Source organism: Chaetodon auriga, chromosome 4 (assembly GCF_051107435.1).
Source record: "Chaetodon auriga isolate fChaAug3 chromosome 4, fChaAug3.hap1, whole genome shotgun sequence".
Classification (NCBI taxonomy): domain Eukaryota; kingdom Metazoa; phylum Chordata; class Actinopteri; order Chaetodontiformes; family Chaetodontidae; genus Chaetodon; species Chaetodon auriga.
Genome location: NC_135077.1, coordinates 12,491,429 through 12,508,125, shown reverse-complemented (window position 1 = coordinate 12,508,125; position 16,697 = coordinate 12,491,429). Strand labels below are relative to the sequence as shown.

The window sequence follows — 16,697 nt, the reverse complement described above, 5'->3', positions numbered from 1 at the left end:
CATCAGTGTTCAGCGTGAGGGACTCATTCATTTCATCTTCACATTCAAACTTTGACATTTAAAAACACATATTTCTTGTCTTTCTTTGGAGCAGCTGTGGTTCACACTTTAAACTACTATAATAATCCTAAAGGAGGTCAGCAGAGTCATAACAGAATGAGAGGGAGCAGGAATCAGGGAGTTATTGTACATTTTTGCACCCTGCTTGAATTCAAGGTTTGGTATGTCGGAAATATTTTGGCCTCCATTATTTCACCTTGCTGTCAAACATTAAAATGTTTCCATTCCATAACATTATTTTCTTTATCTGCAAAACAAACAGTGAAGAGAATGAAAGGAGTCATTCTTAATATCTTATAATCTACAGCAGACAGGTTATTCCCTGGGCCACATTAACCCACACGGCGGCCCCTGTGCTGTGGGCCCCTGTTGACCCCTCTGTTCGCGTTTTGTATTATTTAGTAATTAGTTTATCATTTAACTAAGTTACGGGTTGCATATATGTACATATACTGTAGACAGTAAGTGGTAGATATGAACATAAGGCAGTTTTGAGGAGTGTGAACATGTGCAGCAGCAGCAGCATGTAAGTGTGACATTAACTGAACTAATAAAATCTCTAAAACTAGAATTGAACTGTAAATTTGACCTCAGGGTGATGTAATGTTGCAGGAGTGACCTCGAGGCTGCTCTCAGTTCAGTTTATGTTGTGCTTTGGTGGCGCAGACAGTATTCACACACACATTTGCAGTTAATCAAATTACCACCAACTTCCCTGCCACATAGTAAACCTGGAGCCTTCGGGGCCCCTGAAGGTCTGGGGTCTTTGTTGGTGATCTAGCTCTTCTTCTACTTCACAGAATATTTTATACACAATTTTTAACTGTGAAGGAGTTTTATTCCATAATTGTGTTGAAACGTTGTTGTATTTAAGGACTTGAGAAGTTCCACCTTAAAATACGAACTTAATATACCAACAGTAGAGTCATTTATCTGCTACAATGATTTCATACATCATCTAAACTGTTTGTCTCTTCAGCAACAATGTGGGGAGGCTTTTGTCTCACAGCATTTAGTTTGACTCCCTCCATGCCGAGCACCTCGCGGTGGCGCGCCCTCCCGCGTCTTGTGGAAGCTGCGGGGACGCGCAACGAGTCTCTGCTCCTTTAAGTGAGAGGAGAAACTATTCACCCCCGTCCCCTCCCCACCTCCCTCCCCAACCTCCCCTCACACCCGGACGGCCTGCTCTGAGGGAGGAGGAAGCCGCTTCGCCGGCGCTGCGATGGGGATTTGAACGCACCTCCACGCAGAAGACAGCGCTGCACGGCCCGGCTCAGAGCGCAGCGGGCGGGTCCGCGTCACTTTAACCCCCCGGTTTGGATGTGAACTGATCGAATTCGACCTGCGGACTGAGCCGTTGGTTGTGTGGTTGGTTGTCGCTTGGAACTGGAGGCCGGGAGCAGGAGAGCCCGGGCTGGTGCTGCTGTTGGCGGAGTGTCGCCGTCGGTCGGTTCCCGTGGAGAGCGGAGCGGAGCCTGCAAGGACCCACTGCTGCTGCTGTGTGTGTGTGTTTGTGCGTTTCTCTCCGCGGCTGGACTCGGTCACACACGTTACACACGGGATTAGCTGATTAACGCTCCGGTACCGGGGAGTTGGATGTGTGTTTTGCCCCGCAGGAGTCACCTGGATTCCGGGCAGAGAGACGGGGCCGATGGCGCAACGGGTGCGTAAAAATCAACTTTTATTAGAGCGCAGAGACACGACGAGTGAGAGAAGACGGTTTGTCTTCAGCTTTGAGTTCAGCTGCACAAGTTTGATGTTCAGAGCAGGAATCAAGAGAATAAAGTGAGTCTGGATTTGTGGAAAAGCCACTTTTCTGCGAAGAGACACAAAACTCAGAGGAAGCCGGATTTAAACTCTGCTGAATTTAAAAATTTGAATTGTGTTTTATTAATATTAGCTTGTTTCTTGGCTGATTAATATTTATCGTTTAAATTTCAGGAACAAGTAACGAGACAAACTTTCTCCCGTGCGTAAAAATAATTCTTGAAACTTTTTCACTGGAGAGATTGAAACTTAATTTCACAGTTTTCTTGCTGAAAAGCTTTTTTTCAACCGATTTGTATTCACATGAACAGATTTAAAGAAAACATTTCCTCTTTGGTGAAATTAAAAGTTTAGGTTTAGTGATTATTAACTGCACCAGTGAAACACATGACGGAAATTTAATAAAATTATTTCCACTCATTAAAAAAAAAAAAAAAATTGAAGAGAAAATAAATGTCAGCTGATTTCTAAAAAAAATCTTGTGGTCAACTGAAGATTCTAAATGTCGGAAATTAAACTTGCTTCAGTTTATTTGTTCACTTTGAACTTTAGGCCTTTTTTTTCCAGAGACTTTTCCATTGATCTAAGACAGAAAGTGATTTAGTTTAAAGTGAACAAAAAACATTTTATTCCACCAACAAAACTCCACGTTTTAATGACCTTTGCAACCTTTTTTATGTGCAGAGTTAAATGAAGTTTGAAGCCGTGTTTGGAGCTGAGCTGCACACTTTGTGCAGAGGCTGTAAACTCATCTGGGCGCAGAATTCATCGCACATTCAGCAGTTTGTTCCCGGTTTCAGTCGCTGCGTTTGAGGCCGTTTGTGCTTCAGCGGCGCAGAAGAAAAACGTTTCGTTTGGTTTTTTCACGGCTGATAAAATCTGTTCATCCTGAACTGATGGAGCTCAACACACCAACAAACAGGTGGATAAAGGACGTTTAATACTTACGTTCAAACTCTTACTTTGAAAGCGTTTTGTTCACGCAGGCTGTTTGTCGAGGTCAAAGTTTAAACTGCGATTGATATTGATTTTTGATCAGCGATCTATCTATGTATCCCTCAGAGAACAAATGAGCATCTTTAATGAGAGCTTCTGAACTTTAAAACTCTTTTTCACGTTAATCTGTGACATGGTTGCTCACAGTGGAAACCTGCAGCTGCTTGTCTTCAATTAGGAAAAATAAAATACCAACAGCACAAAAGGTGAGCAGAGAAAATAAAAACACATTACTGTTATTTAATTGATTTTTGGTCTTATTAATGTAGATACACACAGTATGAAAGTTTAAAAACTATTTTTAAAAACACCAGGACACATAAATACATCAGCTTTTTAATAAAATCAGGTGATTTTTGAAATTATAATTTTTGTTCACAGTGGCTCTTGTTGGTTTGGAAATTAAAGGTTAATCACATTACAGCCTGTTTTAAATTAGTGTGAGCTTACTTGGATATTCAAAGTTGTAGGAAATAAAAGCATCCAAAGTGCACAAATGCCCACAAACACGCTCTGTTAAAGGAAACAATTAAGCTCAGTTGCTCCATTTGGAAAAAAAAAAAAAACCTAATTCTCTAGATGTGTTTTTGTCTTATGTTCACAGATTGTGATGGCAAAGTTTCAACTTATTTTGACTTCAGGCTAAAGAACAGTTCCGGATTTCTTTCAAATGGATTTCTTCACACAAACTTGTTTTCATTCGGGCGTGAAGCCATAGTTTCTGAAGTATTTGAGGAAATGAACAGAGGGGGTGGACAGCATGAATATTATTCAAAGTGAGTAACGGGAACACGTCTGATACGAGGCTGATCAGATTTATGTTCAGTTTCAGTTGACCTTTTACAGACGTCTTGTTTTTGCCTTCAACTGCTTCATGTTTTAAAGTGTTCTTGTTATTTTGTCCACCCCTGTACAAAATACAGTCAAAGAATTCTGGAGTTTAAACAGAATTTCCATTTTTTTTAAATATTTATTGGGAAATTGAGATGTGCTCTGAAATCATTTGTCACTTCACAGACTGGATGTTTTGAAGTGAATAAACATGACATCACAGAATTGATCATGTTAGACAAAATAAACAGGGGGTGGACATAATAACAGGAACATCTGCACAATGCAACGAATTCTTGATAAAGCTCAGTTTTGTTTGTCAAAGACGATTTAATTCAGCTATGTTGTTACAACTTAATGTTATCTAGTAGGAAGCCGCTCAAATGCAGCATCGTTCAAGACACATCAGGATGTTTTTTTTTTTCTCTTTCAAAAAGTCAATGTGCTGTTTTATTTGCATTATTTATGTTTTATCTGGACATAATAAAAACTTGTCAAATTTTAAAAATACTTTTAGAAACAGGCTGGGTGTTTAAAAGTTATTCTTTTTCCAAAACATTAGTTTTTGTCACATGAGAGAAAATAAACAGGGGGGTGTGGACATAATAACAGAAACACCTGTGGCCTGTAATCATTTTTTGTTGACTCTTCTCTCTGCTCATTTTAGAGGTTTCGTTCGATCAGATTTCATGATGTTGTTTTCTGTGTTTGAGGTGTTTTTTTTCTCTCAAATATTATTGATGTTTATAGTTTTACATATATGGAATAAACTGCAGCTCATTCTTCTTTAAGGAGGGGTCTTTTTGTTTTTAGGAACAAAATCGGATTAGTTTATTGTTCTTAAATCAACCTTCATTTGTCACCTGTTGATGCCACTTTGTCATTTTATTGTCTTTATTGTCCTGGTGCTGATTTGAAATTAAACTTGAGTTAAAGTCTGTTAAACATCCTCATGCTGCTTCTGAACCCTGAACACAGTTTGTTTGACCACATCTACCGTTCACGTTTGACCTCCGCTGAGGTCAACCAACAGCTCCTACAGGACAGCTCAAGAGGTCAAAGGTCACACATCTTTTATCTTTGTATTTCAGTATGAAGACCTGGCCCACTACGGGCTGGAGGGGATGGGTGGGATGTATGGAGACCCACACCACCATCACCACCACGCCGCTGCTGCCCGCTCTCTGCAGGCCGTGCACCTGGCTGCTGCCGCGGCTGGTCCGTACCCTCCGCACCAGTACGCCCAGTCCACCCACACAAGCAGCAGCATGGCCGCCACAGCTGGGGACGCCGTCAAGAGGGACAAAGACGCCATTTATGGGTATGATGAGTTTACGACGCTGTAAAAAGAGACAAAACTGATGAGGGGAAAATAAAAACTCCTCCTCAGAATGTTTTTTTTTTTCTTCTGTAAAAAAAAAATTCCCGGGTGTCTACATGTTTGATTTATCTGTTGAGTTTCTCACTGTTTGGGAATGAGCTCAAGCCGTTCTCTTCCAGGCCGAGCTGAACCAGACTAACATTATCTGTATGTTGAAGGGAATCCTGCTGCTTCCTCACAGATACAAAAAAAGTGCTAAATAGTGGAAAAACAAGTGTATTCAGCTATTTACTTAAGTCACAGTAACAATACCTCAGTGTAAAAATACTCCACATGTAAAATTAACTTAAGCAAAGATACGCACACTCTCCTTCTTTCTTTCAAGATTTATTATGTTCAGCCTCTGTGCTCAGCCCCGGCCGTGAAGGCTCACAGAAATCTGCTTCAAAAACACGACTTAATAACAGTAAAGAAAACATGAACAAACACTAGTTTTGGTCATTTTGTTGACTGTCAGAGCAGCAGGATCCTTTCTGCTCTGTCAGCAGCTACAGTTGCCCTGTTTGTTGCTTCTGTAATACAGCTGCACTGTAAAAACTTTGTCAAATCAACTCACTTTTAATCCATTCATAATCAATTCATCATCTGATTATCCTCTAAATTAATTTTGTCCCTAAAAGTTAGAAAATATGAGACTTTTTCAGATTTCTGTATCATATTTTAAAAGCAGGAATCAGCAAATGTTTGACATTTTACCTTAAAAATAACTGAGACATTAAATGATTGCCAAAATAGTTGCAGATTTTCTGTTTAGCTGTTTTCTGTTTCCAAGAATCAGATTATGGCCAATAATCTGAGTTTAACGCCATTTAAAATGTTTCCTGGTGGGTTGCCTGTCCATGCTGGAGGCCTCACCCTGTTCATTTCTGTTTATGCTCCCTTTGTGTTATATTATACCCCAGACTGAATATTTGGAGTGCCTCAGGGTTCAATTCTGGGGTCTTTTCTGTTTTCTCCATGGGTCTCACAACACCTTTTACAGTGCATTATGGCATCTCTTTTAATTTTTAATGCTAATGACAGTGAACTACACCTTTTGGGGTTAGGGTTAAAATATTCTAACCACAGCATCACCACAGGACTGCTTGGTATGAAGCTGGATGTCAAATAACTTTTTCCATTTAAAATTAAAGCTGTAAATCTCTGAATGAACTCTTTGTAATTCCACATTAAAATGGAAGCAAACAATCTGAACATTCAAGATAAACTTGGATTTGTCACAACATTAAGATACTTTAGTATTGTTTTTACATCGACGATATCAAAGATTTAATAAGTCCTTAATTTGAAAAAGTAAACCTGTAGTATATTCTGTTATTTGCCCATCTAGATTACTGCAATGTTCTTCAGGCTTTAAGTTTCTGATCTTCAGACAGAGCTCAGTCTGTTTACCAAAGGAGATCCACTTACTGGAGTTAGTGTCACCTTCTAAATATTGAAATGTGCTTCAGCTTCTAATTTAGTTAAGTCTGCTTCTTTTGAACTAGTTTGTATGGCATCCTTGCATGTGTTTTTCTTGTTTTAATTAAAATGCAGCCTCATTAAGTAATGCATTATTTTCTAAACTTTTGAGCTTCATTAAAGTAGCAGGCTTAGTTTTTTGGGGGGGATTCATTCCATCTTTTGAGACAGTTTTATTCCACATTTTTATCAGGAGCCTACTTTGTGTTTCATTACAGGTTTATTTTTGTTTTTTATTTTACTTATTTTCTCACTTCCCTCATGCAGATGTCTGTCTTTGAGATTTCTGCCTCCAGTACAATAAAAAATGTTAGTTTTCCGCCCATGTAAACCTCGTTGTTATTGCTCAATTTTATAATTGTAATCAATTTTCAAGTTCCATTCCCCTCAAAAACTGGGCAAATTTCTGTACCTCATGTAGTGTCTTTATAATATAGTGAAATATTCAAATGGATTTTGTTTTGTTTTTAGTCAACAAAGTCCTTCGTTGTTGATAAAAGTGCTCTGAAGATGATTCTTCTGCTTCTTGACTTTAGGAAAGTTTGAGGCGGCAGGAAGCTTGTTAGATTTTTGCAATCTGAGCTGATCCCTCCTTCTCCTCCTCCTCCTCCTCCTCTCTCCCTCATTCTCTTGCAGACATCCTTTATTCCCTCTGCTCGCACTGATTTTTGAAAAATGTGAATTGGCAACCTGCACGCCGAGAGAGAGCGGCGTGGCCGGAGGAGACGTTTGCTCCTCGGACTCCTTCAACGAGGACATCGCCGTCTTCTCCAAACAGGTACAGAAACACACATTTCATCCACGTGTCAGAGTTAATACAGAACAGATCTGCAGGATCACAAAGGACCAGGGCTGGATTAATCCTCTAGGGGGCCTCTGGGTAAAAATGATCTTTGGGCCCCCACTGACCCCCCATTTAATTCCACTATCTGCGCACTCTGTGATTATTAGTGCTCATTGAAAGGATAGATAAACACATTGGTTAGCCCTCATGCTAAAATCCTTTTGAGGTGTTAAAAGTCGAATGTACAGAAATAGAGGAACAGTAAAACTGGGGCTGTCTTGCTTGTCCAGACATGTAAGCTAAGAAACAGCTGGACTAACTCTCTACACAGCAATACAAGAACAATGTTGTTTCTCCATGTCTTCAGCACTGATCATCACCTGCTCAGGACGTCGACCAACCAACTTGTGAAGCTAAGATTAGCTTATTTAGCTAACTAGCTACAGCTGATAAAATCTGCTTGCAATGATGGTCAGTTCGTCTGGCAAATTAAATGTTCACCATACAGACATGAGAAGCTGCTTTTGTCAACTTCTGTCTGAGATCAGGCCCTTTTGTTTCAAAAATTACAAAGAATTTTGATGGTAGATCGGCCATTAGGCTGCAATTGGTGGTTGGGGCTTAAATGACCACAAATCAAACAGTGAATCTGGATCCGTCCAGCCCAGCCTGGGACCCCAGGGCTCCAGACGTCTGTTAAATAATTATAATATCTTTATCTGTGTCCAGATCCGATCAGAGAGGCCTTTATTTTCATCAAACCCAGAGCTGGATAATTTGGTGAGTTATTATTATTGTTATTATTCTGTTATTACACTGTAGTAATATTGAATTGCATTATAAAGAGTGTTTATTTTTAGCTCATTTGTACATAATGTTTTTGTAGATGATCCAGGCAATACAAGTGCTGCGCTTCCACCTCCTGGAGCTGGAGAAGGTCAGAAAAAACACAGAATTGTCTCAGTGACCTTTGACCATTTATTGATCACACTCTGTCAGTCAACATCTGCTGTCTAATATAAAGTTATGAGATTAAAGCAATGATGCCCGCAGTACTACTAATCCACACCTAAAAAAAAAAACACTGTCATCCTTTTCTTATATATATAACCTTGTTTGCAGCAACCATTAAGAGAACTATGCTATTGTAAGTATTTTATTGTATTTTATTTTCAGGTTCATGAGCTTTGTGATAACTTCTGTCATCGATACATCAGCTGTCTGAAAGGGAAAATGCCAATTGATCTGGTTATAGATGACAGAGATGGAAACAAATCAGACAGCGAAGACTTCATCAGGTCAGGAAACAACATTGATCAGGTGAGCTCAATGTCACTTCCTTGAAACTGATACATGCTAATATTCTGCTTCTGATTCTATTAGAAAGCACAGATAGTCAGAGCAACAGTGGACTGCACTACAAACAGTATATCTTCTCCTTTTCAAAAGGAATTACAGACTATGTCCTTACAGATGTTGTGTTATTATCTGATGCCAAAGATATAATGTCAGAAATAACTTTATTCAACCCTGATTCCAAAAAGGCCTGGCTCCTGAGCCCATGTAGTGATATCCTTTATGCAATCATGTGAACCTCGCTTTTTTTTTAACGTATGTACATCATTAAAATGTTGACATTTTTTTAATTGTTTTTTTCTTGGGCTTGCCCCATTGAAAACTAAAAATTCCAGCAGCTCAATGTACGTGTATTTGGGTGACTTGAAGTTACAGCTTATTATTAAGCAGCGTCTACTTGTGACTTGCCTATGTCTCTCAATTCAGTCTATTAAGTCAAAAGCCTTCTCTAAGCCAAACAAAACACATGTAGACTGAATGGGCAAACTCCCATGACCCCCACCTTGGAACCCTGCAGGTGTAAAGAGCTGGTCCACTGTTCCATGACAAGAATGGAATCCACGTAGCTGATAGGTTGGAGCCTCTTTTTCAGCACCCTGGCATAAGCTTTCCCAGGGAGACTGAGCAGTGTGATACTACAACTGGAGCACACCCTCAGGTCCTCCTTTTTAAGAATGGGAACCACCATTCCAGTCTTTTGTTCTGTACTCACAGTGTCTGATCTGCACATGACACTGAAAAGGTGTGTCAGCCAGTTGAGAACTGGGAGCACACCTGGTGCCTTGCTGCTGAGGAGCTTCTGGACTACCTCAGGGACCTCCACCAGGGATATGGATGAGGCTTCTTCTGAGTTTCATCCATATCTCAGCACATCCTCCACAGAGAATGTGCTGGTTGGGTTCAGGACTTCCTCGAAGTGCCCTTTCCACCACGCAACAACATCCCCAGCCAGGGTGATCAGGTCCTTCCCCCTGTTGAACAGAGCCTGAGCCAAGCCCTGCTTTCTCTTTCTGAGTCATTTAATGGAAAGAGAACCTCTTAAAGGCCAACCCAAGGTCCTTCTCCATAGCCTCCCCAAACTCCTCCCACACCTGAGTTTTTGCTCTGGTGGCCACCAAAGTTGCAGCACCTTTGGCCTCTGTTGCTTCAGGAGACCCCTGGGCCAGCCAATTCTGAAAGGTCTATTTCGTCAGCTTAACGGCCTCCTTCGTGGCTGGCCCACCAGTCTGTTCTCAGGTTACTGCCATGACAGGCATTGACAACCTTCTGACCATGAGCAGCTGCCTCCCCAGTGGAGGCTTTGAATATGGCCCATTCAGACTTAATGTCCCCAACTTCCTCTGGGATGCATGAGAACTCCTTCCAGCAGTTTCCAGTTTGCCCTCACTTCACATTTGGGTTTACCAGGTCTGTCCACCAGTCTGGTCATCATTTGAGACCTCTGCCATCACCTGGGTGTCCTGAGTTAATCATCTACCCTCTAAGTAACTCTGTCATTGCTCATGTGAGTGCTGAAGTCCCCCAGCAGAAGAATAGAACCCCAAGATGGTATCCTTTCCAGGACTCCATCCAGAGACTCTAAGAAGGTCGGCTACTCCAAACTTCCATTTGGTACATTCATGCAAACAAAAGTCAGAGCCTTCCTCTCAGCAACTTGTAGTCACATAGAGGCAGTTCTGACCTGATAAAGACCCTGACATGCAGTTGAAAGCTCTTGAAAAAGGTGGTAAGAAGAGTTAACATTGTTTTGTTGAACTACATTATTCCATTTTTGGCTGTAGTCAAAGTAGCTCTGCAGGGTTTATTAAACAAGCCTGAAATGTTGAAATCCGCATAAAGGGAAAATAGATTATGAGCAGATAGATTTGATCATCCAGCTGCAGGAGTCACATCTGCTGTTGGAAATAAGTCAGGCTAAAGCTGCTGTGAGTTCATTTGTCTGGCCACAGATCACACACACACACAGACACACACAAATACACAGATCATTTTCCTTCTCTTGGACTCGTGAAGGCTTCTTTCTTTTCCCAGAGAAGCAGCAATAATAGAGGTGAAAAGTCTGGTTGTGTCTGTTTTCTGAGCCAGCAGAGCAGGTTTTAAATCAGCCTTGCAGCAAAGCTCTCAGCAGCCACTTGTCAGGCCTTTAACCCTTTAATCACCTCCAAGTGTGAACTCGTGCAGCTTAGTGTCGGATGACCAGCAGCTCGAAAGCTCTGGTTTCATTTTCAAGTGCCTCCTTTTGGTCGGATGATACACTGATAATCCTCCCGGTTCTCCTTGTTTTTTAGCCTCCATCTTTGTTACTGAACATTCTTAGATGAGGTGTTTCTGTATTGATCACCTGTCAGTCAATCTGTGGATGGGACAATGATGCCCTGTTATGTTTATTCAGGTTGACTTTCTGTAGGTGGCGCTGTTGAGTCTGAGCTCCAAAGAGATCATCTTAGGTTCGAGTAGATTAGTGTTAGATAATATCTACTTGCATCATTTACAACCTAGTCATTCTTTTGGGAATCTCCTCATTTCAAACATCTCCAATGTTGAGATCAAGATCTTCAAATGTTTTCACATTACACATATAAGATTCTAAATAGTGACACACTACAAACTGTACTGATTGCTCTGTTGTAGCCCTGGGAGTATGAAACCCTGACATCTTCACTTGTCTCTCACTGAAGGGACATCCATCTTTGGGCCTTTTCGTCAATCTTATAAAGTATTGTATTAAAAAAATCGAAGAGAAGATTTGACCAGTCAGCCAGTCGGTGTCTGTCTCCCATATGAGTCTCTGACATGAACTGGATCTGTGAGATTACAAGATATCCATCAAATGGCTTATTCCCTTCTTACTACTCTGAACCTGAATGGAGCTCTGTTTCAATACACTTGATGTCTGATCTTTGTCTCACTGGCTGTCCACCTCTGTCTTCGTCCCTACAGATGTCGTGGAGCAGAGACCACGATGACGCAGCGTCAATCCGATCGGCCGGGACGCCGGGACCTTCCAGCGGTGGACACACGTCTCACAGCGGCGACAACAGCAGTGAACAAGGTGAGATTACTTTCTGAAGTTCTACATCCATGATCACTCTGGACTAACAGAAGTGCTGGAAACCCTGTCATTCCACACATGTTCATTTCTGCATGTACAGAACATGTATGTTCATTACTGAGTGTATGTACTGAAGCACATCGTGTACAAGTTTGTATATCCTCTTTATGATTTTTTTTTTTTTTTTTATAAATTTATATCAACTCTGTGAACACACATTTCAGTGTATTGTGTGTGTATGTTTGCATGTGTGTCAATGGCAGTGCTTGTACTCAAGTACTGTACTTATTTACAGTTTTGAGGTACAAGTACCTCAAAATGTTTCCATTTTGTGCTACATTATACTTCTACTCCACTACATTTACCTGACAGTTTTAGTTACTAGTTACTTTGTACATTAAAAAAGGTCAGTGTTGAGGATTTAGTGGCATGTCGGAGAACCTATGTTTGACGCGAAATTCACGAAAAAACATGCAAAGCACTCTCTAGAGCCAGTGTTAGGTTTGTCCATGCTGGGCTACTGTAGAAACATGCCGGTGCAACATGGCTCAGTGGAGGAGGACCTCCACCCTTTTGTGTGAGGCCTTTTGTCTTGTGACCTCTTCAGTGTAGTTGTATCTCCTTGGCATATTTCAGAGTCTCGGATTTACTAACAATAAGGAGACATTCAAAGTGTTCAAAATTTCACCAAAAAAAAAGAAGCAAATTTTACAGAAAACTCTAAAAACTGAAAACAGGTTTGAGTATCAGAACTTTGTTTTTTCTTCTTTCCCAAGAATCATCTGACGGCCCCTCAGATTTATCTGGTGACCCTAGGAGGGCCCCAACCCCTAGATTAGGCACCACTGAACTAAACTAGCTAACTGTATAGAAAGTGGTGGAAAGTATCTCCACCTGGAGCAGCTCCAACAGTAAAATGCTACTATAACATCGATGCTTCATTATTAACAATCTAATAATGTCACATAGAATCAGAAATCAGTCACAGGAGACATTTTACTGCACAACCAGTACTTTTACTGCATGAACCTGACAATACTACTGCAATTTTACTACATGAAGCTGACAGTACTACCGATACTTTAAGTACATGTTGCTGATAACGCTTCCGTACTTTTAAGTACAATTTTGGATACACTTTTTTAGTACATTGCTGTTACTTAAGTAAAGAAACTGTATACTTCTTCCACTACTGATGTGTGTGTGTGTGTGTGTGTGTGTGTGTGTGTGCACGGGGCCGGGGGGGGGGGGTTATGAAGGGTAGCAAAGGTTTTGTGACATGTTGGACTTGATGTGAGTTTGAAAATAACGGGAGACGGTGGGGAAAAAGGAGAGTGAGAGAGTGATGAAGGCTGACAGACGACGGGAAGCTTTGAGCGGAGCTGGAAGAAAGAGCGCTTTATGTCACAGAACACACACCCCCAAACACACATGCAGAAATAGAAGTAACACCATGTGCAGTACACACACTCACCCTGAAACATGAATTAACAGAATTCATATACATTCATGTTTTAAACAGATATACATAAAAAATGTATACACATAAATACACGGATATGATATGAACACTCTCTTAACCCAAATATAAATGTAGAAATAGACACAAGACCTTCACAATGTTTCCATCCACTTCAGATTGGTTCTTTAAACTCAGAAATGCAAGAAAAATGCTCAAATATTCCTTCCCTCTGAGAAAGTCATGCTGTTGTATTGATTAAGAGAATATGTAACTCAAGCTGATAGAAGCATCCCTGCAGCAGGCCCTGATCCTCCTGCTTCTTATGTGAGTTCCTGCAGCGCAGACACAGCATCATTGTGTTTCTGTTACAGGCAACTCATTCAGTCCACCAGAATGATAGAAAAATATTCACTAAAACAGACAGCAGGTAAAAACACCAGAGGATAGAGAAGACACATGAATTCTAAATCAGTAAAGTTACAGAAGCTACAGGTGCTGTGTTCGTTCTGCCCTCTTCAAAAAACTCACACATAGGAAGCTCCCAAACTCCTGAAAGATGTTCAAGAAGGTCAAGATCCAAATATTGAGAAAAAAAATACAATCTTGAACGTATGTTTGAGAGAGATCATGTAACAAAGTTGTTGTAGAAACCCCAAAGAACAGTGTTTTTGTTTCAGTAGAGTTGAACAATATGGACCCTCAACATTGAGCATCTGAATTTACAGATCTTGACATTTGCACATATGTTTACATGGTGTTTAATGTGCTGCAGCTGAGCAGCTAATTACCTCTGCAGCCTGCAAACCGACATTAGCAGGGCGCTTTTCCCTGGTGAATGTTTGTTTGGTGGCTCAGGTGCAGGACACGACTTGTGTTCTTCTAACAGGGAGGCTTATGCAGGTTGTGGTTCAGTCTGTAATTTTTGTGTTGTGTAGCAGGCTGCTGTCTTATTAGTCTGTTAGTCATTACTGCTTTATGCAAAGATGGCACATTTTTCTTTCAACAAATTCAGGATGACTGTTCAGCAAGATGATGCAAACTAATCCTGCTTTATCTTCCGTTTAATGTCAGATGCTTTTAGTCAAGTCGTTTGTTATGGCGACATTCAATGGTTAATTTTCATTTTCCAATGAGGTGCAAAGCTGTCCATAAAGAATTAGAACAACTCCATTCTCCACCCTGCATGCTATGTCTGATTTATTAAAGAAGGGGGGAAGAGAGCTGGCAGTAGACCTGTCAAACATTTGTGTTCAGGCGTTTGTAAGTCGATGATTCAGTTTGTAAGTAACTTAACTTCACATTTACAACAAGAAATGGTGAAAGTGCAGAGGGCAGAGTGAATACCTTCTTTCAGAGGAAAGTCCCAAAACAAAGAGGAAATAAACCTAACACAAGTGCAGCAAGTGTAAAATAAAATACTTGCAATACATCCAGTGATAACCTCATAAAATTTCATTTTTTTAGGAAGGTATAAATATGAACATTAAACTGTGTACTAATATGTATACAATTTTTAATGAGCATACTGACGACATATCAATGGAAATGCTAACATGCATCCTTCTAAGATAGAAGTCTGTGCTTCGAGTCCTATAGAATTCTGAGATGTACAAATGTACAAAACTGTTCATGTAGTGCAACAACATCACACTAAACTAACTGAAAATGAGTTCTCCACCTACTCACAGAGAAGAATCAGTATTCAGACTAATTAATGCAAAAATAAGAGGCACCATAATGAAATCAAAAAAATATTAAATATGAATTTCTTTTGAACACAGAGCAGATGATTCACAAAGTAGATATGTGTGCTGGAACAGAAAGAAAGCAATTTAATTTCATTTGGAAATGACTAAATTAACTTATTAGTCTATCAAATGTGAATATTTGCCAGTTTCCTCATTTTAAATTGTAGTAGACTGAATATTTTGGGGGTTTGAAGTGCTGTTTGGACAAAATAAGGAAACTTTATGAAATTGTATTTGGCATTTATCTGATGTTTTACAGGCCAAACAATAATTTTCTTCATTAATCTAGAAAATGTTTGGCTGACTAATCAGTTATGGACATAATAACATAACACATAATGGCATAACAACAGAAACAAACGTACCTGTGATATAACAAACACAGTAAATGCAGTTCTACATTAACACACACACACACACACACACACACACACACACACACACACACAGGTCCAGCAGCTCTGGCTTCATGCTGCTGGTCTCAGTCCAGCCGGTTCTGTTAGCATGCGACTGTTAGCGGGCCAACTGAAACAGGCCCTGTGGTTTCTCTATCTGCTGCCCACATTTACAGTTTTACACTGCTGTGGGGGGACCGCTGCCGGGTTCACCTGTGAGTCTGACCTTCAAAAAAAAGGACCAGTCAGCACCCAGTTTGATGTATTAAGAGATTTGTTAATCAAACAAATACAATCTCAACATACATCAGCCTTAATAGTGCAATGGAGTTTGGCTCTCTTAGGATATTTGGCTTATTTGTCTTTCTGGAAAGCTAACATGCTTCTCTGCATGATCTATGAGTAATGACTATTTACTACTGCACTGCACAGTAACATCTAAGCAGAATTTGTACCACAAACTGCAGTTATTTTGTGAGCTTTCAACAACTTGAGGTTTTGACAGCATGCCTATGGGAGCTGTAGTTGTTAAATGCTAAAATAACCATTGTTTTTAACAACGATGGCTCCAAAGATGATGAGGTCGGCCTGGTGCTCGATCCACCGCTTTGGTCCAGACTGGAATACTTCAACAACAACTTGACAGGTCTTGACTTAATTTTTCATTCAGCATTTGTCCAATACTTTAGTTAGTGACCAAATACGTACAAAACTTAATGACATTCCCATAAGCCTCAGCTGGAGTTCTGTTTAGTGCAAAATGGCAAATGCTAGCATGCTAACTGGCTAAACTAAAGGGTGTTAGCATCCAAGTACAGCCTAGAGCCACTAGTATGTGTGTAGGGTCTTAGTGTTTTTTATGGACAAATGGCAGTTTGTCCGCAGTTTTCTTGAACCAATTTGGAAGTGAAAACCATGACGGTTAAAAATTATTGACCAGATTGTTCATTACAAGCGTCCATTAGATTGGGAAGAAGTACAATTTACAGATATATAGCATTTAAAAAGCAGTGGACAACTGCAGCCTACATTATATTATATTGAGTTTTGCTTTCACTCACAGTATGTGAGTTAATTAGGTGAAATTGTTTGATTCTCATGTTGCTTGTAGAGTCCCGTTTGCCTGTGATATGAAGCTGTGGTTACTTGAGCTACCAGAGTGACATCCCATCTATGAATCTTCCTTTACGAGTCAAGCTGCAGCTCGGGAGTGTGGGGCTAAAAACAAACTGCATCACACCTCCATTTGGAAACAAATCTGCTTTATCAGACGGTTCACTCTGACTGGATGCATCAGCAGCCAGACCACAAGCTGCTTCGGCTCACTCTCTGTTGGCTGGTAGAGATTTAAACATCACTTACACACAGCCAGCTCCCCAGTTGACCTCCACGATGGAGCCAAAT

The 16,697-nt window shown here is 40.4% G+C and overlaps 1 protein-coding gene across 3 annotated transcripts in view; it reads left to right on the top strand.

Moving 5' to 3' along the window:
- The first annotated feature begins 1,079 nt into the window (after nt 1–1,079).
- The window catches only part of meis1a (Meis homeobox 1 a), a 43,437-nt gene continuing 27,819 nt past the window's right edge, over nt 1,080–16,697 (top strand). For 2 of the 3 annotated variants that reach the window (XM_076728091.1, XM_076728092.1), the window contains exons 1-7: nt 1,230–1,723; nt 4,746–4,975; nt 7,133–7,274; nt 8,010–8,060; nt 8,167–8,217; nt 8,457–8,600; nt 11,577–11,688. In XM_076728091.1, coding sequence (XP_076584206.1) covers nt 1,712–1,723; nt 4,746–4,975; nt 7,133–7,274; nt 8,010–8,060; nt 8,167–8,217; nt 8,457–8,600; nt 11,577–11,688 — 742 coding nt within the window. In that variant the 5' untranslated portion in view covers nt 1,230–1,711. Of the gene's footprint in view, nt 1,724–4,745; nt 4,976–7,132; nt 7,275–8,009; nt 8,061–8,166; nt 8,218–8,456; nt 8,601–11,576; nt 11,689–16,697 lie in introns of all 3 variants that reach the window. The other variant, XM_076728090.1, reaches the window with a different exon arrangement.